At 52.1% G+C, this 23,607-nt stretch overlaps 2 protein-coding genes across 11 annotated transcripts in view; one reads left to right on the top strand and one right to left on the bottom strand.

Moving 5' to 3' along the window:
• Positions 1 to 195: 195 nt before the first annotated feature.
• On the top strand, positions 196 to 9,457 carry LOC122389779 (palmitoyltransferase ZDHHC20-B-like). Of its 2 annotated transcripts, none has more exons than XM_043382159.1 (10): positions 196 to 560; positions 1,269 to 1,425; positions 1,708 to 1,829; positions 4,409 to 4,535; positions 4,871 to 4,974; positions 5,253 to 5,372; positions 5,690 to 5,819; positions 6,271 to 6,397; positions 7,154 to 7,338; positions 7,703 to 9,457. In XM_043382159.1, the coding sequence occupies exons 2-10, from the start codon at positions 1,293 to 1,295 to the stop codon at positions 7,750 to 7,752; spliced, it is 1,098 nt and encodes a 365-aa protein (XP_043238094.1). In that variant the 5' UTR covers positions 196 to 560; positions 1,269 to 1,292; the 3' UTR covers positions 7,753 to 9,457. The 2 variants fall into 2 exon arrangements, with proteins under 2 accessions (XP_043238094.1, XP_043238093.1); XM_043382158.1 differs by having other exon boundaries at positions 222 to 267.
• An 890-nt stretch (positions 9,458 to 10,347) lies between these two features.
• LOC122389777 (enolase-phosphatase E1-like) overlaps positions 10,348 to 23,607 on the bottom strand; it is a 49,396-nt gene continuing 36,136 nt past the window's right edge. For 4 of the 9 annotated variants that reach the window (XM_043382150.1, XM_043382147.1, XM_043382149.1 and 1 more), the window contains 4 exons: positions 16,769 to 16,852; positions 16,444 to 16,515; positions 11,378 to 11,911; positions 10,348 to 11,081 (listed from right to left, as the gene is read on the bottom strand). In XM_043382150.1, coding sequence (XP_043238085.1) covers positions 11,007 to 11,081; positions 11,378 to 11,911; positions 16,444 to 16,515; positions 16,769 to 16,852 — 765 coding nt within the window. In that variant the 3' untranslated portion in view covers positions 10,348 to 11,006. The remainder of the gene's footprint in view (positions 11,082 to 11,377; positions 11,912 to 16,443; positions 16,516 to 16,768; positions 16,853 to 23,607) is intronic. The other 5 variants (XM_043382155.1, XM_043382153.1, XM_043382152.1 and 2 more) reach the window with 2 other exon arrangements.

Raw genomic sequence — 23,607 nt, 5'->3', positions numbered from 1 at the left:
GATTTATTTGAAAATTGCCTACAGTTTACACGAAACTGATAATCAACATATTTATTTAAGTCAAATTCAAATTATTCAAAACCAATATGGCATAGAAATCAGTTATTTTGAGAAGTAAATTACCCAACAAACATAAATATTTTTAGACGTCAAGGATCTTCCTCTCTCCGATATGATATGGCTGCCCTCAAAATAACTTCTGTGGCAAGATGAGGTCAGAAGAGGTTGTCCGCCGGCGTTCGGGTGGTGTTGTTTCCTTGATATTGTGTAATAAGAGATCATATTTAGTGTTTTAGACGTGGGAAATCACTTATATTTTTGCCTTTGAGGAAGGGGTAAAGGCTCAGAGTACCTATATTGATATTTATAGGTGGTGACTGGTGATGCTTTGAGTTGTTTCAGTTTTAGCCGTCTAGGCCCTGGCTTGGACTATTACTGACACAGTGTGTTGGAAGTCTGAATCTTAATCAGTTCCAGTCCTGATTAGTTTCTGATTGGCTATCCACATCAACATAAGTGGATTTACAAGCTAACTGTCCTTCAACTCATTTGCTCCATTGGTAAGTCAGTTAGCTTATACATTATTTCCTCAATGTTTCTGTTTCCCTGAACACTACGAGGTCTGCCTCTGGGAGGACGGTGAAAACAGGGCGCCTGGGGCGATTTGATCAAGGTTTGTGAAATTCACACGTGATGTTAAGCATGTAGAAGGCCCACGGAGGGGGAGAAACTTCCAAATGTCACGTGACTAATATGCCCTCCGCCGCCCTGTTTTCACCGGCGTCCTGCCTCTGGTCTCCTTTATCATTGCTCTCCAAGGCAGTGGGTGTTCATGTTGTTGCAGCACACAAGGCTTGGGTGGGGGATGGGATGGGGAGCTACTGGATTCCCAATTGCAACTTACCTGCAGCTTCAGGTTTTGTGAGGTTGTGGTGACCAGCTCACATTGCTTTTCTCTGGCTCTGGTTCTGTACAATCATGAAAGCAAGGCAATGATGCAGGTATCAGCATTCAAAAAAAAAGAATCAGCACATCCATGGCTGAAGGCCAACCCAAGAGATTGTGTCTTACAACCTTAATTATTTGACATGCTTCTATTTTCTGTCATTGTAGGATGCTGTCCTTTCAGTTGTATCTTTTCTTGTGTGATAACAGGCACAATATAATTGCAATGGTATGGTCAGTCTGCTTGCAATTAGTTTTGTTTGCCTTGTCTTATCATGATCTGTCTTGGTATGTATAACCAGTGCTGCTCATTTTTTTTTCAGGATGCAGTTAAAGTAGCTCCAAGGATGGCTAGCATAGTAACAGTGGTGAAGAAGCCTTTTAGCCTTTGTATCTCTATCACCAAATGGATACCAGTGGTATTCATTCTGGCTGTTGTGGGCTGGTCCTACTATGCCTATGTTGTGGAACTCTGCATGGGTAAGTCCTGAACTGTGGTAAATACATATTTATGAGATCAGTAACAGAAGTCACTTACCTGGCCTGCAAGTCAGCTTTGATTAGGTACTTGTTGTCCTCTAATACTTTAATAACATAGAGCTTTCATGAAATTTATTACTTCTGGATGAAAGACAACAACCTTGGTAAATATTGTCTACCTTTGTGGACAAAGTTTGATTCTAGGAAGTTTATTTGACTTCATTTCCTTCTACCCCATTCAAATCTGCAGTTATGATGTTGATTGTTTGTTTCTGATTTCAGTGACTGTGGAGAGCTATGCAGAGAAGCTGGTGTACCTCGTGTTCTATCACATCTCCCTGCTGCTGTTCCTCTGGTCATACTACCAGACAGTGATGACTCCCATAGGGAAAGTTCCAAAACAGGTGAGTTATCTCAGTGTTTGTGGTAGTACAGTCATTCTGTTGCTGTGCTCAGGATATTCCCAGCTTCTCTTTTTCTTGAGAAATAGCGCTTTCATTTCATTTCTAAATTCAGCTCAGGTGTCTGTTGTTTTGACTTTGTCTGAACTAATGGGTCTAGCAGACAACCTACAAACTAGGTACCAGTTGAAATTTTCCTTAGGTTATTAGGTACCACAGCAAAAGACCATTGCCACTCACAGGTGAACTATAGAGGATCCAGAAAGGCATTCCTTTTTAAAGTCCTACGTGCGCCCTTTGGTTCTTTTATTTTGTCGATTTAAATTTTGATCTTTTCCACGCCGACGGTCAGTTTCTATTGGTTCGGTTCCCGAGTCCCGACCACATAAGGCTCCCTACGTAGCGATTTTCCCTTCCGATGCCATAATCTGTCTGGGAAGACTCCGGGCAGGAAATTTTGCGGATCATCGCGGGGAATCGGACCGAAACATTGGGCTGTTAGGGAAAATTAACTGCACTGCTGCAGTTTTCCCAGTTTCCTGGTACCGATGCCAAACTGATGTCAGCAGACACTTCTCGTGAGATTTATCGATAGAACGTTACAGTCAAACTCGCTTTTAGTGTATGCGCTGCCGAGGGGACACGTTTTAGCGTATCCAGTTTGTGTGGCAGTAAACACGCTGGTAATTGGCGAGAGACGGTCTCTCCCGGTTTAGAGAGGACAATGCCACCATCCGTCTGCTGTGCATCGGGCCATGTAGAACGTTCCCAGTGCTCTGGTGCGCTGGCGGAATCAGCAGCGGTAAGGTTATACGGGAGAAATAGATCCGCTCGCTGTTATTTCCAGCTAAGCTAAGGATCAGTTGGCTGCAGTTCAACTAATTCGTCTAGATCATATTGTTTTCAGATCAAATTACGTGCCCGCGCAACCTAAGGAAGGCCTTTTACCAGGAGGGCGTATTTCTTTGGTCGGTAATGATTATTTAGGATTACTTGATCTCAATATAAAGGCATGTTGGTGTACCTAATTATGTTGTTATTTGTGACCTCGGGAGGGGTACGATGTCAGTCTCAGGAAGTTGTCCAGACACTGCCGACTGCCGTACATACCATAACCGGGTACGGGTTTCGGGGACCAGCGGACGCATGGTGCTCCCATCGCCCGCCGGGCTCCATGTCCGATGTTTGACCTCGGTGGTTGGTCTGTTTTTCGGACGACCGCGCCGCACTGCGGTCCTTTCAGTCGGCCAGCTGTCGGTCCCCGCTGGCTTGTAGATCTTTTATGAGATTTCTATGATCTCCGGCCCCTGTGTCGGCTGTTTGGGCCGGCTGTCTGAGGAGTTTTAGGCATCATGCTCCCTGTGTCAGTAGGTTATCAAGCGCATTTGGTCTGCTCTACGGCTGTCAGGCGCTGCTAAACCCTCTGTTGGCTCAGGCTGCCCTGCCAAAACCTGCTGCACAAGTGTTTTACGTTTTCGGACACCACTGACTCCTGCGGCCTGCGGCCGTGTCGGCTGTGGGGCTTCGCTGGTGTGTGACGGGACTTCTGTCCGGGGCCGATAGTGTGCTGACATTTGGTCAATACGCGGAACTGGCGACCTAGTCCGCCCCGCCGGCCCACTATCGCCGGCAGGGATTACGCGAGGCTGTAGTGTTTGGCGTGGTATTTGTCCGACGGTGTGTCGTCATTATGGTACGCCTATGATAAGGCGTGTTCTTTGTTCCGTAAAGGATGTGTGTATGTGGGGGGGGGGGGGGCACGCATGCCTTGAACGAGCTGGTTGCTAGGATTGTTATTCGTTTCCTGTGGGTTTTACCGAAAAAGTTGACTTTGTTAGCGTGTTTCGTCATAATCTCGGTCACTGTTCAAGTTCGTTGCAACTAGCTCAGCTTGCAATCAAATAAAACAGGCTACGTTATACCCTGAGGGACCTGGAGGCTGGAAGCCCCGATCAAGACGAGTTTAAAGGTCATGTCTGGCCGGCGCTGTACTCTGAATGACTGACGGAGTCGTAGCGCTGATAAGTACACCGTGCGGCTCTGATAGCTCGCCATACGGTCCCGATAAACGGGGCCTCTCAGGCGGCCGGCGGTCCAGGGTCGGTCGACCTCTGCGCCAGTCGCGGTGCTCTTCTGTTCAGTGTCATCACAGGGACAATGGCGATACGGTATACACATGTGTCATCTGCGTCACTGGAGACACTCAGTCGTCTGACTCTGGGTCAAGGACTGGAAGCGTGTGGACCGTTTTGAGTAGACAGCAGTGCGTGCTACTGCTCGGTCCCCCGAGATCACATCAGTTTTTAATGAAATTCCAGGCTCATTCCACGGGGATTTGTGTTCTTAACCATAGACCGAAAAGGTCAACCATAGACCAAAGAGCCGAGGTGACTGAGAATACTTTTGTTGGGTCTGAACTTATATGCATTCTTTATTTATGCATGTGTTTATGGAATATGTAGAGAACTATAACACATAGGTATGTCATATACCTACCCCTCTCTTGAGTTCGGTACACAGTCTCCGTGTTCCAATTGAATGTGATCTCCGAGCCTGAGTTGAGCTGTTCTCCTGTTTTTCAGTTTAAGCTGAGTTCCGCCGACCTGGAGCGTTTCGAGTCGACGGAGGACAATCGTCTGCAGATCCAGATTCTGGACCGCCACGCGGCTGACGGCTGTTTGCCCACCTACAACAGGACCATGTCAGGCAGTGAGTGGACGAGGAGGGGATAAATAAAGGGAAACAGAGAGAGGAGGGGGCCGCTGTAGTGTAGTGACACTAGTGCTGACGGCTGCCCGCCCGCCTTTGACGCCTGGATCCCGATGTTTGTAGCGTAGCTAGGCTTTGCCTTGTGTTAAATCATAACAGTTACAAAAGTCGAGACTGGCTACATCAATTTTATAATGCGTCGTCGCCGTAACTACGTCGCTGTATTTCGGGGTCGACATAGCTTTTAAATATGGGACGTTAAATGGAATTTTCAAGCAAGTTTGAAGCCATATATACCTATGCCCTAATCTCATTCCGTCGTGCTCTGCCGGCAGCGCTGCGGTACTGTGAGCGGTGTCGGCAAATCAAGCCCGATAGATGTCACCACTGCTCCGTCTGCGGCGAGTGTGTCCTCAAAATGGATCATCACTGTCCATGGGTGAGTCCGAGTCGTAGTGTGTTAGTACTCAAGTACCAGTAATTTACCTACGTCTCTACGCCAGCCGCACACCATCGTCATTTGAATGACGTGAGAAATCAGAAAGCACTGGGCTCCGTTGGTCGATACAGTCCACGCTTTAGGAAGTGGCACGAACATTTTCATGAGAAAGAGTGTTCCGAAAATGATACTGAGCGCTGTTTTTTGCTCCTTAAGACCTCATTGGTTGTCTGTCCAGCTATCAGCCTGGCGGTGACTAAATTTGACGTGCGTTTCAGGTAAACAACTGTATCGGCTTCACCAACTACAAGTTTTTCGTGCTGTTTCTGGGGTACGCGTTCACCTACTGTGTGTATGTGACGCTCAGCACGCTCAAATACTTCATCGTGTTCTGGAAGGTGAGCGAAACGGGTGGTGGCGTTGGGGTGGAAGTACGTCCTTTGCATCCTGGAAATACGTAATTTGCGTATGATTGCAAGATCAACAAGGCTGTTACGCTGTTTTATTTATTTATCTTTGCAAGACATATAATTTTTAGCGGACTATACCTCTTTCTGCACATTAGTTTCTTCGTTGACCTGGGATTTTCGTATGAGAAAGTTGTTTCGATTTGAGGATCCATGCCTAGCCAATGCTGAGTACCTACCTGGTAATAATCGGTCCGAGTAGCCGGAGACCGGACTAGCCCTGACACTATCTGTTTGTGCGTCCACAGGATGGTCTACAGGGCGTGGCGCGGTTCCACATTCTCTTCCTCTTCTTCGTGGCGTCCATGTTCGGCGTCAGTCTGATCTCGCTACTCAGCTACCACTGCTACCTGGTGCTACGGAATCAGTCCACACTAGGTAAGGAGTGCTACTGAGTACTCAGCTACTATCGTTATCTGGTGCTACGAAATCAGTCCACACAGTAAGGGGTGCTACTCAGCTACCACTGCTACCTGGTGCTACGGAGCCTCTCCACATTTAGCAATCGTAGACTCTCGTGGATCTCTTGCGTGTACTTCAGTGTTTGTGAAAAGCGATAATGTGAACACATATATATTGCACAAACCGGTTTCGATATCACTTCATCAGTGTGCAAATATATAAATAAAACACACAAAATACAAAACGGAGACGAAATAGGTACAGTACGTACAGCAGAGCAAATTAATTTCAAATACATTATATGACCTCATGTGATTGAGATCCCAAGACTTCAGTGTTTGATTGTTAAGCCGATTTAATTTCCAGTTACTGATGCCAAGAAAACAGCTCGGACTGACCGTTCATGGACGTGTCCCCGTTTTGGCAGAAACATTCCGGCCGCCGATCTTCGAGTCGGGTCCTGACAAGCGCGGCTTCCACATGGGCCGGTACAACAACTTCTGCGAGGTGTTCGGCGACTCCAAGCTCAAGTGGTTCCTGCCTGTCTTCTCCAGGTGAGAGCCCGCTGAGAGGGCAGTAATACTCACTCTACTTACTCGTCAGCTGCTGATGGGCTGGTGGGGGTGGGCCGTGGGGAGGGGCTGTAATAAACCTAATGGGAGCGGAGGTCCCGGCCTTACCTTCCGCAGAGGGGATGGGTAGGGGTAGTGGGTACGGCTGTGACGTCTTGACGGAGAGTGGTGATAATTAGATGGCAGTTACGGTTGACAGAAATGACGCACGTACCAGTGGCACTGATAGATCAATTTAAAACGTCACCCAGTATCTACATGAGTACATATATTGGTGGGGTGTGGTGTTTGATTGGCTTTTTACGTCAGCGCCGGGTGACGGTGATGTGTCGTATCAGGGAGCGATAATGGATACATTACAGCTGTGCCAACATAATTGGCCTCCTGATGGTGATAATTATCGCCCCAGTAACCGGAGTAAACCACTTCGAACCGGTTTCATAGGCCGTTGGCCGTGGTCGGGCCGGGGGCCGTCGGCTGTCGAATGCCGCCAGCGTCTTGAGTCTTAGGCCTTTCGACTTATTAAAAAAAGATTGACCAAACGACTTTGCTGTAACCCGCTGAGCCGTTGCGACTCCCTGTGCGAAGCAATATCACATCTTTGACCCTGTATGGTTTCCGTGTGTCTTCGCTGACCCGATGCGTTCATGTGACCTCTACGTGATGCTATGTGACACCCTGACCCTATGCACCTCTGCGTGACCCCTATATGACCCCACTAACCCTCCCCTCGGCCAGTCTGGGGGACGGCGTCAGTTTTCCGCAGCGTCACGTCGATCTCGACTCGGACGGCCTGCTGGGCCGCCAGCGCTGGCAGGAGCGGCTCCTCTCCGATGACGCCAGCGACTCGGATGACAGCCACGCGGCGCTGGTCAGCGGGCTGGCCGGTGACGGCGGAGTCCGCGTCGGGAACGGGGTGCCAGGTACGAGCGATGGGTGGGCGGTGGGACCGGCTGTGACTGCTGATAACACGTTTTTCACTTGTGGCTTGTGGTTGAATGGGTGCTCTAGCCGATAAGGCCATTGGTAACGCCTTACACTAGTTACTTCATGATTTGGATATACGGTGCTACTGTGAGCAAATGAAACTCTACCTAGTCTAGTTGTTATTTAACTTATTGTCAGTTTTTTTTTTAGCATAGGATATTGTGCCATTACCGGTGAATGTAATTGATACAATTCCACGCCGTTTATGTATGCACTACCCTGTGAGCTCAGATGGGGACTCGCGACGATTACATGTGACTGTAACCTGTGACCTGACAGTCACCCTGTATGTGTTCGCAGTGGGCTCGCCTCAGCGGTCAGTGCCCGACGTGCGGCTGGTCATGGAGTGACCAATGGGTGGTCAGCGGTGATCGGTCAGCAGTGATCGGTCAGCCTCATGGAGTGACGATTGGTCACGGACGGTGGTCATTGGTCATCTGTCAGCTATCAGCCAACCTAGGCGGTGAAAGGCTCCGATCCGAGCGGCCGGCCAGCCGGACCCGCCAAGGGTAATACGATCTCAGCCGTTATGGTCACACGCACAAGACGCGGCCGTCTGCGTCCATGGTCCGGTCCCGTACACAACTGCGACGCGGCCCCTCATACGAACGGTAGAACGGCCGTCAGAAGGCAGGATAGACAGCTGGGCGCGGCTCGTCAGGGGACAGGACAGACGGTTTTGGCGCCGCAGCAGGTGTGTGATATTTGTGTGATGGCCGGGCCTCTGAATATGGTCACACAGTGTGATTTCCGTGTGTCTTCTGGTCAGCTCCGCGCACCCCGTGTTCCCCTGTATGTGATGTTTGCGTTTCGGGAGGGGAGAGAGAGTCCTGCTCCTGACAATCCTGATTTCATCGGGCATACGGCGTGGACATGTGTGGAATCGTGGATAGGGCGTGTGGATAATGGATATCTTGTGGCATTTTGAGGAGGCATTACTGGACCCTGTATGGCAATTATTCAAGGCAGCGGGCTTTTGAGAACTAGTCTCGAGTGACTGAATTTCAAACTTGTCGCCTGGTTTGCACGCTATCAGCATGGCGCTTCATACAGCGTCCGATGCCTCATGCCAGTGTGACCTACCCCAACGTTCGATCATCACATTCCTAGCTGGTAGGATAGTGGGTCGCCCGTATTAGTGTGTCGATGGCTGTCGCCGCGGGCGGCGCTCAGCTGACCCGAGCAGCGCTGTCGATATTTATTCTCCATCACCATATGTCCCTTGCGACTTACCGTCGCAGCTCCCTGCTTCAGCACACATTTCCTGAGTAGCAGAGTTCCTTTGTCACTTATACGAACCTATGTTTGATTTGGGCCGGGGCTGGGCGGTGGTGTTGCCCTCTGGTGGATAGGTTCCGCCTGTGAGATGCTTTAATCGGCACCATCGTGTGGTGATTGCTAGCACCAGCGTTTGGTGATTGTGTCACCAGCTGATGCTTGTTTGCTTGTCATAATTTATCATACCTTCAGGGGGTATTCGCTGGGTATGGGGTGGACCCGATTCGTATTACGTTTTCACAGTTCCTTCTCATCAATGTATCCCTTGGGTTATTTGAGAGCTAAATGCGAGCACTGCACAATCGGGTGGGGCAGCTGTGTTTGGAATGTTCTCAGGCTCTGTGTGGGTCACGGGCTGCGGTGACCTAGGTCAGGGACCTGTGTCCGTCGCCGTAACCCGGTGACCCCGTCAGGTCACACGGTACTGTCCTATATAGGTGGTACTGCGACCGTGCGCACAATTTCACCGCTGTGCACAACATTGGGGCCATTGCTGAATCGTATTGTCGTGATCACCTCACGGCATTTAGGTCGAAAGTTTTTGTAACTCGATGACAAGCATCTCCTCGCAAAGGCAGCGAATCAGACCCTGCGTTTTTGTCCCGTTTTGGTAACGATTGGAGCTTTGGGGGATGTCGCGCGTCTGTCCCCTACCAGTCCCGATTGGCTCGGGAGTTGTCTATGGGTTGATCCCTCGCTTTTGACGCGATCTAGTCATAATATGTGGGTGTCTCAACTTTGGGGATATTTTTATCAATACATGGAACATACTCATCATGAGCTGTTTGTTTGGCTGGTTTGTTGGACGGCTTGCTTCGTCTTTTGATACTGAGCTGAAACAGCCGAAACAGTCGTTACTTCAACAGCCGAAATGTCTGAGATTTGGCTCATGCTGTAAAATTTCTACAGCGATATCTTCACTTAGTTACATTCCATCCTCCTTTACCCACATTTTCCCGCCACTCAGTCCCTATAGTTTCTACACAGCTGCCGCCCTTGTCATGCTTACTCCCATACTCTCTGCGGTAGCCACGTAAACGGAACAGACGATCGGTGTTCGGATTCTCGCTCGTCAGCTGCGCAGCGCTGATCTACAAGTTCCGAAGAAATGTGCTTGGAACGCTGCAGCTGTCTACACCTTTTTAGGCGCAATTTCAAAAATTTAAAGACCAAATTCAAAAAGTTTACATTCAAAATGCACGTGAACGTTTTGAATTTGGTCTTTAACTTTTTGAAATTGCGCCTAAAATGCTGTAGAAAGTAAACTTCGCTGTCGATTCGGCCCTTATCAATGGAACTTGTATGACAAGCTGAAGTGGTTTGTCAAACTCGGCGCTGAACCCTTCTCCCTGTCCCGAGACCAGGTTGAACCGAGACGATTTACCACACAATTTAATGTTCTTATGCGATGTGTGGATAGGAACTAGGAAGTATCAGTTATTGAGTCTTAAAATTCGCATCAATCAATTCTAAAATGACTCGTAGATTTTAAAAGCGATCATGTGGCATAACAATGTCATGCATGAAGAATAGGTCGAATTAATTATACCGTTTCGTGGTAACGCCCAAAAAGAAAAAAAATGGAAACTGGTTATTGGAAATTCAAGCAGTTAAAGTGAGCCATCATAGTCCCAGGTCAACACGGACAACTCAGCTAAACTCAGTGATTTGATACAATTCGGATAATATTTTATTATCAAATAGTACGAATACACACACACAACCAGGAGAGGCTTTGGCTGGCCGCTCGCCCTGCTCTGGGGTCCCGCTCTGACGAGTGTGCGCTCTGCGCCTACACGCTCACACCTCACCTTACGCCGCTCACATCGCTCTCACACACTCGCATCTCACCGCGCCTCTCACCCGCCGCCGGCCCGGTCCCGTCCGCACGGATGGACGGCCGGGAGCGCCGCGTCCGTCCGCCGCACACACAGTCTGGTGGTGGTGGTACGGGGAGCCGCCCGAAGCCGTACCTCGGCTAGAGAGAGCGCCGGCGCGGACCGCGTGCCCCGCTCTCACTCTCTGTGCACTCTGTCCCTCTCCGGCGCGGCGCGTGACACGTCTCTGGAATGCCCTGTGCCGACCGAGCCGAGCTCCACGAGCAGCATCCTTCATTCGTGCACCGCGAGAGTCCGTAAAATCACACCGCCTTCGCGACACACCACGTCAACTGGTAAAATCGCCGCGCCGCGCGTGAGCCCGCGGCACGGAACACAGTAGTCCATGGGACAGCCGCTGCGCAGCGCCACCGTCGCGCCGCTCGGCCGGCGCTGGGCCGCTGGCCGGTAGATCGTAATTTCAACAGCTCCTAGTTGTCAGCAGGCAGCTATTCGTCTGTCTTGGGGGCAGGCTCGGCCTCCTTCGCCGGCTCCGTCTCGGCAGGCTTAGTCTCCGCGGGAGTCTGAAACGCAACGGCAAATGTCAGTTCGGGACCGGTCAACCACTCCCTACAGGGTACAGCCGTGAGCGCGTCTTTTCAATGCCATAGGGCTTGCACTGCACTGGTTCATAAGACGATACCTTAACACGTTCTCCGATGATCAATAGTTGGACAATGGCACAATATTCGGGGCATTGCTCGACTATTCGGAATAAAGTGCAAGAGACGCGGATCAGTCTCTGCAGCTTAAGCGTCCTTTTCACATCCAATCTGACAGCAAATGGCGAACGATCCCCCTTGTCACGTTTATCACTTACCTCAGAGGCGGGCGCTGGTGAAGCCTCTTCCTTCTTCTCAGCAACTGGTGCCTCATCCTTCTTCTCTTCGGTCGCGGACTCTGCTTCCTTCTCCACGGCTGCCGGCGCTTCTTCCTTATCTTCCGGCGCAGGAGTCTCTTCCTTCTTTTCCTCGGCTACAGGTGCCTCATTCTCAACCGCCGGCGACTCTTCCTTCTTCTCTTCAGCTGCGGGAGCTTCCTCAACAGCCGGGGCCTCTTCCTTCTTCTCCTCAACGACAGGGGCCTCTTCCTTCTTCTCCTCAACGACAGGAGCCTCTTCCTTCTCTTCGACGACCTCGTCCTTCTTTTCCTCAACAACCGGCGCCTCTTCCTTCTTCTCTTCAACGACAGGAGCCTCTTCCTTCTTCTCCTCTACGGCAGGTGCTTCTTCCTTCTTCTCCTCCACAACAGGGGCCTCTTCCTTCTTCTCCTCCACGGCGGGTGCCTCTTCCTTCTTCTCAGCCGCTACGGGAGCCGCCTCTTCCTTCGCGACGACGGGCTCTTCGGCCGCCTTCTGCGAAGGAGACAACCATCGGTGAGATAAGTAGCAGCACATGATGCTAGTGGGAGGAGCGACGCTTCACTCAGCTAGGGGAGCGTTGACCAGTTGATATATAAGACCGTGTCAATACCAACGAGGTGGTGCCATACTCCAACCACAGCACGAATGGTAACAGAAGAATGGACAACTTCACCGCATGGGAAAGCCAAATTTGAACCATGCTGGTACGTTATACTTATGCATGCACAGTCACGTTAGTGGGTCTGAGGGCAAGGATGTTATCGCGGCAACCAGACAGCTGATCTTCAACACGTCATCTTTCGGGTCATGGCAACACCCGTGCCGATCGTGCCTGCCAGCCGCGCCTGCGACAAGTATCACCAGAGCCGCCCGCCCACACCCAGTCTGATCTTGCCAGGTGCCAGTCTGTCATCCCACGCCTCCGCTCGCCGAGTTCCGTGCCAGACAGGGGATGGAGGGCGGTGGCCGAGGGACACTCATCGGCGCTGGTCCGGCCTCCGGTGGGAGTTGGACAGCTGCCGGGCGGAGGGACGGATCTCTCCTCCCACCAGCCGTGTCGGTAGGGCCTCCCGATCTCATGACGTCATTACTGCTCGTGTGGCGTTATTGGATCGAGCGGAGCGTGCCGTGTGAGCGCAGACGTGGAACGGAGACGTAGGAGAGGCGCCCGACCCGCGCTGATGACGCACACAGGCGGCGGCGGATGCCGCGGCTATGAGGGCGAGGGCCAGGCGGCCAGGGGCGGAGACCATGGAAGAGGTCACGAGATGCCTGGCATGCCGATCGTTAAGGCATGAAGCCGCGGAACGTGCCATAAATATATCTTGCAAATACAGAACAGTGAGCAAACATGCACACGTGCAAGTGCGCACATACTCTCCATAAATAAAAGCGCGTCTATAAACATATCTAGGAATCTTGGAAATTTCAATCGAGGTCGGAGGAAGAACACTTTCAGTGAGGAGTGAGGGGTCTGAAGTCTGATTTTGGTCTAGTGTGGGACCTTTATGCGACAAATATGGGATTGTGAAGTCGCTGTCTTCGCAGACCAATTAGTCATCCTTTTAATTGCATAATTGGTATGAGCTGCATACCGTCACGGTACTGAAGAGCAGCCACCGGATTTCGCATATTGTGTCGAATTGGGGATGAATAACCAGCCTAATCCAATGGACAATTTGACAGCAATTACGTGAGCTAGGGCTCTAATTATTGCTTATTAGGTTTGATGGCGCTCACATTTCCGTCTGATCGTTAGAAATGACCCAATAAAACGTCAGTGAGGCGCTAAATTGACCATTTCCTGCCTTGGTTTTGTTACAGTACCATATGAACGGCTACCCCACTGCGTGTTGATTCTAAGTGCAATGGTTTGAAGCTGCCCCTGGCATTGAAGCGTAAGCCTAATAACTAAGAACTAAGCTCAAGCCTGTTCCTGTGAGGCTCCCCAGTCTGGGCTTTGGTGAGTTTTCCGTGATTCGCCCACCTATGAGCTGCCGACAACCCGTCACAGCCTGCGGCCCTTCTGTCCCCGCGCCAGCTGGACCCCGTCCAACCACTGACCCGCTCATGACCTGGTCCGAAGGACAGAGCCATGCGTCATCACCCGACCGCCGGAGAATGGGGACAGGACTGTCACAGACCCTCGCCAATGACGGTCAGACACCGATCGATCGTGACGTCACTTCCCGTCTGGGTCGTCGTGTCAAAGTATAGATTGCTGATGAATGAGAAAAGTTGCGAGCGTTCGGTCTGTAGCTCAGAGGTATACTCTATTGGTCATGTGAGAGACAGTCTGTAGCATAGAGGCATACTACATGGGCCATGTGAGAGACTAAAGACAGTTGTGTATCAGACAAAGAAACACTGCCATCTTTAACTCCTTTGATCTCGGTGCTCTCGTTACGACTCGAGGTCGTCAAGGTCAGGTCACTAAGGTCACCTCTGCCGCCTATCAGAGCATTCACGCTAGTCGTGTCCCGGTGGCCAACGTTGACTCAGTACCAATTTGTTCAAGTCCATTTGTCCCGGCATGTGGAATGGCGCCATTTTCGGAAGAAGAGCGCGGTGACTTCATGAAGGGCTCCCGTTTTACTTTGGTGTGGTTTTCATACAGGGAGGCCAAGTCACCAGTTGCAGTCGATGCTACTGATGCGATGACATGATGCGGATCCACACGTTGTGTCACGTTGTGTTGTGTCATATATGGGTCATCCGGAGTGCATTTTTAGATCATAATGCAATGTCGGTGTCGTCGTTTTCAGGAGACTGATGTGGCATCCGGGATCCTAATTTGACGCAGTTCGTATCCATGATGGCAGCGAGGCTATTTGACCCGGCTGATACTACTCCATGAGAGAGAAATGGAAATAACAGCTCATAAACACCTACCGACTTTACAACTTCGTGTAGTAGCAAAATGGACATTATTTCCTTCTTTTAGCGATGGGACGCATTTCTTAACCCGCGCACCGACGGGGGTCTGCGCCAACTTAGTACCGACGGGGGGGGGGGGGGGGGGCGGATGACCGCCCCCCCCCTGAGATCTCGAGAACGAAGCAAGATAGCGACAAGCGGTAAACGGCATCGGATACGCACGGTCAAGATCTACAATTTTTACTAAGGTCATTTTCAGGTCAGGTCAAAGATGACGTCACAGGGGTCGAAAACGTCAAAATGGCGGCGCTAAATATGGAGAGAGTTTTTCTCGAATAACTTTCGAATTAGTCAAGATAGGAACAAACTAAGGGCATCATCGTGATCCTCTCGTCAATCCGCATCGAATGATATATATGTTGACCTCGAAAGGTCAAGGTCAAAGGTTGACCTCAGGTCACGTGACCTCGAGGTCATCATGTATATCATTCGATGCGTCTTGACGAGCTGAACACAATGAGACCATCCACGCGTCTGTATCTTGTTCCTGTACGGAGTTATTGGCCAAAAACCTTTGGTGACCTTTGATGACGTCACATGACCTCACAGCTGCCCAACAGCAAAACAGACCTCAAGGTAGTGAAGGTTGATCGTATATGAAGTCATGTATGGTATATGGGGCCATTCCGACCCGTTTTAGTGGTAAAAACAGGGAGTTGATTTTTCCCCCATTGACTTATAATGGGGAGGTCGCGAAATTGACCTGACCTTAGGTCACCGATATCAAAATTCCGAGATATACAAATTGTAGCTACTAATGACCTAATAACATCCTGCGACTTTCAAAGGCCTCCGACATCTACTGTAGCTCTGGCACGGTGACAAAGTTGCAAAAAAGTGACTTGAGGTTGGGTCATTCAAAGTGACCTGGTGACCTGACCTTGAAAGTTAGGAGGTTCAAACTTGCACACCATGTGTAAAATTGATAAGGGAATAGTCATACCAAATTTCGCGGCGCGTAGCGCCGCGGTTTTCCCGCTATTCGCGAAAAACCTCAGGGGGGGGGGGCGGATATCAACCCCCCCCCGTCGGTGCGCGGGTTAAAGGTAAAGCTTTGCTGGTTGAACCGTAGAGGCATTTCAAGTGGGATAACAGGTGCGTGAATCGAAGTGCCAGTGAATGAACGTTTTCGCGTGATCGCTATTTTGTCAAGTTGACCGACAATCAGAGAAATACTTAAATTATAGAGTAACGTATGTCTTTATACCTATTTTAATGTCATAAAATTTGTGTCAAGACATGAAGAAATGTTCAACACAGCCCGTCGACGTCAATATAATGTCCCAAAGGTTCTGCCGAATAATTCCAGAGCAATGTATCTGTAAGAATCTTGGATCGATGATTGATCGACCAATCTCATCAGAATTCCAAAGCACAAGTCGGCACTGTCATCATTAGTCACGCATCTGGGACAGCATTCGCTCTGCTTTGGACCAGTTAGTTTAGCTCAGACACCAGCACAGAAGCAGGAAGTACAGCTTATAGAACTACCATCAGCATGAAATAAAGACGTTGTGAAGGCGTAAGGGAAAAATACAAGGAAGAATAAAGATCAAGGTGGATAGACTTTCACCAGAACTCTTCTAGTCTACAAAAGAAAGGCTAAGAAGAAAAGAAAACAGACCGACTACTACAGGCCCCGTCTCCACAGTGCGAAAGGTACGGGGGTGCAGCATCCAAACCAACAAAAGCCAGGTCGCTCTGTACCATGTATTCAGGTATGGTTAGTGAAAAGCATACCCTGCGTACAAAACCAACTGATCTACAACATAACTGTGCAAATGCGCTCAACGCGAGCAACAAAAAACGGTCAGCTTCAGCTGCGAGGCTGCTATGCAGGACAACGAAGAACATGCAGGGCGTAGGTGCGAGCGATGCCCCGCGCCGTCTCTGGCGGTGCTGCCATCTAGCGGCCGCCGGGCGCACTTCTAGTTGCCGGCCGGCTCACCCGCACGCCCTGGCCGGCCGGCCGGCCGGTGGAGGGTGGGACCGGGGTGGGGCAGGGTCGGGAGCGAGGGGCGGGCGGGGCTGGCAGCCAGCCGGTGCCATGAAAGACGTTTAGACGGCAGTGCAGCACGCTAGTTTACCTCCTCAGCGGGGGCGGGCGCCGCGTCGCCTCCCTCTTTCTTCTCCTCCGCGGGCGCTGCAGGCTCCTCGGCCTGGAAACACAGGAACCGACCGGCGTCAGCTCCCTGAGCCAACACACCGGCAAAACCAGGGGAGGGGAGAAACTTGGCAACCCGTTACCCTCATTGCGCAAGGTCATGACTCAGAATCACAAGGCAACAGCTTTCAATGTAAACCGTAACGCTGAAGGTAAACTGTAGCTGAGAGCAAAAGCTCCAGCGAGCTGCCAGTTCCATATGAGCTAAGTGAGACTGAAGCAGGGGCGGGTGGTGGCCTGTAACCCACCTTAGGCTCCTCGGTGGCAGCGGGGGTCTCCTCGGCGGCTTCAGCCGGCTTCTCCTCCGGCACGGCGTCGGCGGCGACCTTAGTCTGAGGGGCAGAGAGGGGGAGGAGGAGGTCAGACACGGACGGGAGCAGAGAGAGAGGGATGGTCAGACACGGGAGAGGTACTGAGTGAGCTAGGCCAGGCACGGGACACAGAGGGAGGAGACGGTCATATATGGGGTAGAGAGGGAGAGATTCAGAAATATGGGGCGGAACACGGGAGAAGGGAGGTTGCCAAAAATAAATGAGTCACGCAGTCACCATGGGTGGCCAGGAGCTGCTGTCCGTATCGGTGAGAAGTGTTCTATCACCCACTGTCAGACAGTCGAACTCACGGTCAAGACTGGCTCAAAGTTCCGTGAATGTCAGACGGTGCCGGCACCGTCACGCTCAGACAGACGGCCTCTCCGTCAGACACTCCGTCAGCATCAGTCAGACATTCCGTCATCGTCCGTCAGCCGCTCAGTCAACCGCACGCCGGTGGCCAGCTGGCTCGCACCTCCCTTCCGGTCAAGAAAAACTCCCGGAAGGTGGCTGACACTGACACGGCAGCGGAGGCGGCGGCGGCGGCACAGGACCGGGCTATAAATACCAACCCGTCGTCTGCCAATGAAGCGGGTCGGTCCGGCGGACAGCCAGACATACAAACACGCTGCGATCCGCCTCCATTCCAGACAGGCCGCATACGGAGGGCCTTCATGTCCGGTTCCCTGAATTGTCCGATCCCTATCGGGGCGCTCGGACATGCCATGGGGGCGCGCGCCGCTCGGACATGCCGCCCACCGCCTGACGCCAGAACAGTGCCTGTGGATCACACGCCCCCCCCCCGTGACGGGAGGGCGCCGGTATCTGTCTGTCTGCAGGGCGCCGCTGTCTAGACGGCCGGCCTGCAGAAATCCGAGACGCAGTAGGGCTGCCCGCCGGCTGGGACATCGGGGTCGATTCCCACCGCGGCGCCAGCCGATGTGCAACGTTGCGAGCCGCCGGCCCGCATCGGCGGAGATGGTCTGAGAAATGTGACATCACGACCCACTATTGACCGTCCCAGAGAGGGCCGGAGCCAACCAGAGGTCACTCAAAGGCAAAGTGAGGCGTCAGAAGTCACAAGGACGACGGATTGCACAGAAAAGCGAACGACTGAGCGTGGAAAAGGCGGACTGAAGGTGGAAAAGGCGGACCAAAGGATGCCCAGACACACCAAACCTTGTCTGCTGACAGTGACGACACCGGTTGAATCACCCACTCTGAATCACCGACGATCACACCTCACTTCACACCTCTCACACATCACACCGGAGCGTCTCAGCACCCCGTTATCACACACCCTGCGGCCGAGCCGAGCCAGCAGCCACCGCCAGCAGTCCTCCATGATTCCGTACGGAGTCGGTCGGTCACTCGGGAGATCCGCTCGGAGGAGAGCGGCCGACGGCTGCCGATCAGAGACTGAGCGTCTGGCGCTGGCCGCCGGCCTCAGACAGAATTAGACCGGCGCGCAGCCGCCGACCGACGGAAGGCAGTGGCGCAGCGTCACACCTGAATCACGTGCTGGCGGGCCGTCGGCGCCGGCGCGACGGCGTGGGTGGTGGCCGGAGACGGCACCGGGCGGCACAGGGGCCAGGGAGGGAAACTGGGGTGGGATGGGATACGGAGGGGGATACGCCAGGCTGACAACCCGAGGATCACTGACCGTAAACGCTGGGAGGAACGGCGTCGACCCCAGACCCTCAAATAAAAGTAGCGCGAAAGTACATATTTGCAAAAAAGACATTATATTGAAAATATTAGCCAAAAGACAAGAAAGTCTGAACCTAATTTGGGTACCGGAAGCTTAGTATAATGATACAGAAAGTACAATTATCACATTATTCAACAGCCAACCGATGTAAAATAATGACCAGAGAATCAACGGGCCGATGAATGAGGTTGATTTTCTAAAGCTCATGTAAAAAGGGTAATTATCAAATCAGAACTTAACAGCTGCAGGCAAATCCACCCGAAAAAAAATAACAGACTGAACGAATCCCATGAAAAGCCGTTAGACCAAAGCTAAAAACCAAAGCCGAGGCCACTGCTGCAGTGGATCTATCGACCCAGCAAGCTCACGGATACCCCTCGTTTAGAGAGATTCCTGACCTGAACCCTCCTCCGACCCCTACTGGCCCGGGTCGTGTCACAGGTCAGGTCAGGTCAGGTCAGGTCACAGAGCTGACCGCTCTCACCTCGGCGGGGTCCGACATGGCGTCTGTTGACTGAGTGAGGCAGCGGGGGGCGACTGAGAGCGGTACGGCGCCGGTGTGGAGCGGGACTGAGGACGGCAGCGGGCGGCGGCCGCCTTTTAAGGGCTCCCTCCCACCGTCCGCCCCCGGCGGCCGGCCCGGCCCCCTCGGCGGCCGCCACAGTACACAGACGGCCGCAGTCCGCCGGCCCCGCCCTGCCTGTCCTCACCAGACCGCTGGCAGTTTCTCACAGACCGAACGGGGGGCTCGGCTGAAGTTCTAAACCAGCGCGGAGCGTCGCTTCGAACTGATGCACCACAGAAGTAAAGAGCATTGAAACGCTAGACTCCGTCGAAAACTGTCATAATCGGATATCATCCATTTGCACTCAAGCTATTGCAATCGAATATCAAACAAGTTTGTTTTTGTTGGGCGAAAATTGTGTGGAGAGCCAGAATATGATCTGAGCGTGGCACTAGGAAGGGGAAAAATGCAACTATCAAAACTGATGCTTAAAAAGATATCGCACTGATCATAAAAGACGCAGCATTCTATTTCAGGTTTTGACAGTGCGTAGGAAATAGGAATGTTCTATGGATCAAATTACAGCTTGCTTCTATACCTTATGTACTTAACATGAGCTCACAATGTGAGAATGTGTAAAGCACTCAGCGAAGACATGATATGCCGACAGGACTTTTTGCGCCTTCCGTCAAGAATGCAAAGCACATGAAGGCACGGCAATAAAAGTATGGCATGACAGTCGCAGTCTGATGTAACCCCTTCAGAAAGCGTCATGCATTTCTTATGAATCGTTCCGCAGAGCCGACAACGGAATGCCAAGTTATAAACGAATGCTTGCATCAAACAAACCCTATAACCAAACACAGTAGCACATAAGGCTCGTCGAGACATACGTTCCACGGATGGTGGTGGGACGCTAAATTGACTGCCTGTTAAATGTCTAATTTGGAATGTAACCCACACTGAACAGCGGCACGCCATTAAAAGCGGGCAATATGGGTGGGTTAGGTCAGCACCCAGTTCAAAGTTCAAAGTATTAAACCCATTAATGTGGCAAGGCAAGCTAACATGGGCTGGTTCTAACCATATACAAAGGAAGGATGGGGATAGAAAAGAGCTGCAGCCGCATTCCAGGAAATAAAACAGCAGTTCTATCATAAGAATATTGGGCACACCACTAAGATCAAAACAGCTCTACAAAAGCGATCCTCAGACAACACAGAACGTAGCGCCCATGTCTGAGCTCAGTGCTCAGTGCTGCCCATGTCTGCCCCCATCTCCACTTATCCGCCAATGGGCGGGTGCGGCGTATAGACACGTCGGCGTATCAGTCGTGTGTCACCTGATGTCAAACATACTGACCGACCAGTGTCGACAGATGGACGACGCGCGGCCACCGGCGTGGGCGGGGCGCGCCCACACTTCAAACCGTGCCCGCCGCCGGGCGAGAAGTCATCCATCAATTCAGAGTCGGATGGACGGAGACACAGACGGGCAGACGGATAGATATCGCCCTATCACGCGTGTCTCAACATCCGCGGCGGAATGTGAGCAGCTCCGACCGGTGCTGTGACAGTCGGTGACGCCGTGACGCTGCCCGTGACGGGCCAGCCGGATCCCAGTCTGCGTCCGGTACCGTCCGAAATGTCACCGGGTGCTGAACTCAGCGCCGACCTTCAGCGACCTCGGGGATGGGGCGACGGAGGGGCAAGTGACCTGCTCGAACTTAGCCGAGAGGAGAGTGGTAGTTTTTTTTTAGACAGAGCGAGATAGTATACCTACGGGATGGGCAGCAGAGGGAATGGGGCAAGTCGAGACATGAGAAGGGTGCTGGGGCAAAGACCAGACTGTGCAAGATAAGTGATCGGTAAACATGCAATTATTCAGGTCCATGACCTTTCAGCATCACTCCGGCTGACAATGAGCCATTCACGTCTGCTATCTGACTTGCATCCGATTTCTAGCTCATCCATTACAAATCTGCTCGAAAGGAAAACTGCAAAGATTGCAAGTCAAACGTAAGTGGGACATCTGTTTGTTTACAAAAGGCCATCCGTTCCGGCTACCGATATCCCTCTTATCTTGGAGTTACATACCAGAACGGCAGACACGGTTTTTCGAACGGCTTATCTCCGAACAAATACCAGTCATCGACGTCGAGGAATAGAATCGCGGCGGCGGTTACATATTTCCTATACCGAATACGGAAACTCTATAGATAACAGTATCGATGATGAGAAGCATACATAGCATTACGCACGATGGGCCACGAGGACAAAGACGAAAAGAGGAACAAAAATGGTATGGTCAAACGGACACCGACCACAACGTAAGAAACTTTGAGTGGCTGTACGAGTTGAGATGGAAGTCGACGAGACCTAATCCATCTCGAGCATTAGTGTCTGCTCAGTTTATAAATAGCACCCCGTCGTTACAGGACGAGACAGAAGTGGGTATGGCGAGACGATCCGTCAAGAGATGATCCGTCATGAAAAAGGCCCAGGAACGGCACTGGAGAAAGGATAGACAGAGCGGGAAACGGGAAGACTCACAGAAAATGAGCCGGTCATTCGCAGAAGACGGTAAACACCTTTTTATAAACGCTCCAAAACTAAAATCGCTCTTGCACTGCATTCATTTTCTACTAAACTTTCAGAGGTCCTTTGTGGTGTCTTAAAAATTTGGCTTATAGTAAAATAATAATGTCAATAAAAAGCAAGACGCAAAAAAAAATGTAACGATACGACAACAAAACCCGATATCCAGTTTAGCTTTCATCACAAATCATTACGCGACTGCGCAAATCAAGAAACTGAAGAGCTTCCAGTACACAGGACGAGAAGTCACGAGGTTTAGGCACGCCACACCCAGTCTGGTTCAAAGTTCAACAAGGTCAGCTGGAGAAGACAGATCGTTTCCTCAACAAACGAGCACAGAAACCACCCAGGATGGGCTGTTCTTCAGCCAGTGTTTGCCATCAACAGTGGACCCAGCAGGCCCTCTCAGACTGCTCGCTAGCGGCGGTGATATTCGGCGACAGAGGCAGCCACTCCCCTGCCCCTCCCGCCCCAGTCTCACGCTTCCCATGCGTGTTGGCTGGAGACTGCAGCGCAGATCGGCGCACACAGAACACTAGCACCAAACATTTACTGGTCAGGGCCGGACCGGGTCGACGCCAACGGAGATCGGAACGGGGCAGGGCAGGGGCGAGACGAAACCATTGGCTCTGTCGCCACCGCGGCCGCTAAAATCGATGTTGGACTGTCGAGTATCGACCGACCGGACACTGGGGAAGGGCGCAAGGTCGTCGTCGGGATGATCCGTAGATTAGAGTGCTGTCGGAATTGATGCGGGCAGTGAGGCTGAATGGTGAACCGTTGCGGTTAGGATGTCATTGCGAACCAAACCAGACTACCGTTCTGATGAACGGTGTGGGTGGACGGTCGAAAAGGACAGCATTGACCCAGTGTTCGATCATTCGTCGGAGCTCATTCTGGCACCCGGCACGATCGGACCACCATTTCCGATCCCCATGGGGACTGGCCAGCCCGCATCCGGCAGCGCGGGCCACCCAGAGCGGCCCATTCGGCTGATGGGGCCGAGCGCGGAGCGATTGTGACCCAGCCGGGTGAAACCATCGGTTACGACCGGGCATAAGTGGCGACGGCCAGCCAGGCTCGACTGGCCGACGGGCGAGTTGCCTAGCCACTCCACCCGACGCGAGAATCGCCGCTCGAATTTCTATCGACCGACGATCAGCCTCAAATGAAACTCAGACAGACTTCTAACCTTCTCCTCATGCCTCCAACCAAGCCCACACGTGCTTCCAATCGACAATCGACCCCCGACTTGCCTCCAGCCATCGACCGACCTCCAACCAACTATCGACCGGCCTCCAGTCAACCTCCAACCGGCCTCTAACGACCCCAGACCGGCCTCCTGACAGGCTGCAGCGGACTGCGACGGCGGTACCGCTGTTTACGGTGGGCCTCGGCGCCGCAATGCAGACGACATTCCGTCCGGGCTGTCGCCGCAGCCCCAAATCCAGCCGGGTCGGTTACCGGGCCGGCCGAATTCCACGGCACAACTCACAGGTGTGTGTCGTGAGCGATCCCTCGCCGCTTTCCGATCGGTGACACGAGTGGACGACAAATGAATGTCAACATTGTCTTATCCGGGCTGTGAAAACTGTACGGCGTAGGTATTGTGCTACCGGCTTTAGAGCCAGGGCTTAGAGTGACGGCAACGGTCACGACGGAAGGGGGGGGGATGAAGGTAGGGAGCCATGGGGGGAGAGGGTGACGGCCACGACGTGGCGGTCACAGGTGTCGGAGGTTGGTGTGCGACTGTAGGGGAGGGGGGGGGGGGTTGACAGACAATGAGTGACGGGTCAGCGGTCACTGAGAGCGTCGCTCCCCGCCAGTAAAGGTTGCAAGGGTCAGCCGCAGCAGACGCCGGCGGGCAGCGACCCGCGGGCGGAAATATAGAAGCTAGCCAAAGATGAGAGTCGTGAATCGTGACATGAGGGCCGAGCGGCTGACATCTTCAGATGGCGACAGA

Source organism: Amphibalanus amphitrite, unplaced genomic scaffold (assembly GCF_019059575.1).
Source record: "Amphibalanus amphitrite isolate SeventyFive unplaced genomic scaffold, NRLGWU_Aamphi_draft 000371F_arrow, whole genome shotgun sequence".
Lineage (NCBI taxonomy): Eukaryota > Metazoa > Arthropoda > Thecostraca > Balanomorpha > Balanidae > Amphibalanus > Amphibalanus amphitrite.
The sequence above is the reverse complement of the archived record's forward strand: the minus strand, read 5'-3'. Positions and strand labels throughout refer to the sequence as shown.

Bases quoted from the DNA above. Each gene is read 5' to 3' on its own strand.
- LOC122389779 (XM_043382159.1), top strand. From the start codon at position 1,293: ATGGCTAGCATAGTAACAGTGGTGAAGAAGCCTTTTAGCCTTTGTATC. The intron at 1,830-4,408 runs GTGAGTTATCTC...CCTGTTTTTCAG, and splicing joins TAGGGAAAGTTCCAAAACAG to TTTAAGCTGAGTTCCGCCGA. The intron at 4,975-5,252 runs GTGAGTCCGAGT...CGTGCGTTTCAG, and splicing joins TGGATCATCACTGTCCATGG to GTAAACAACTGTATCGGCTT.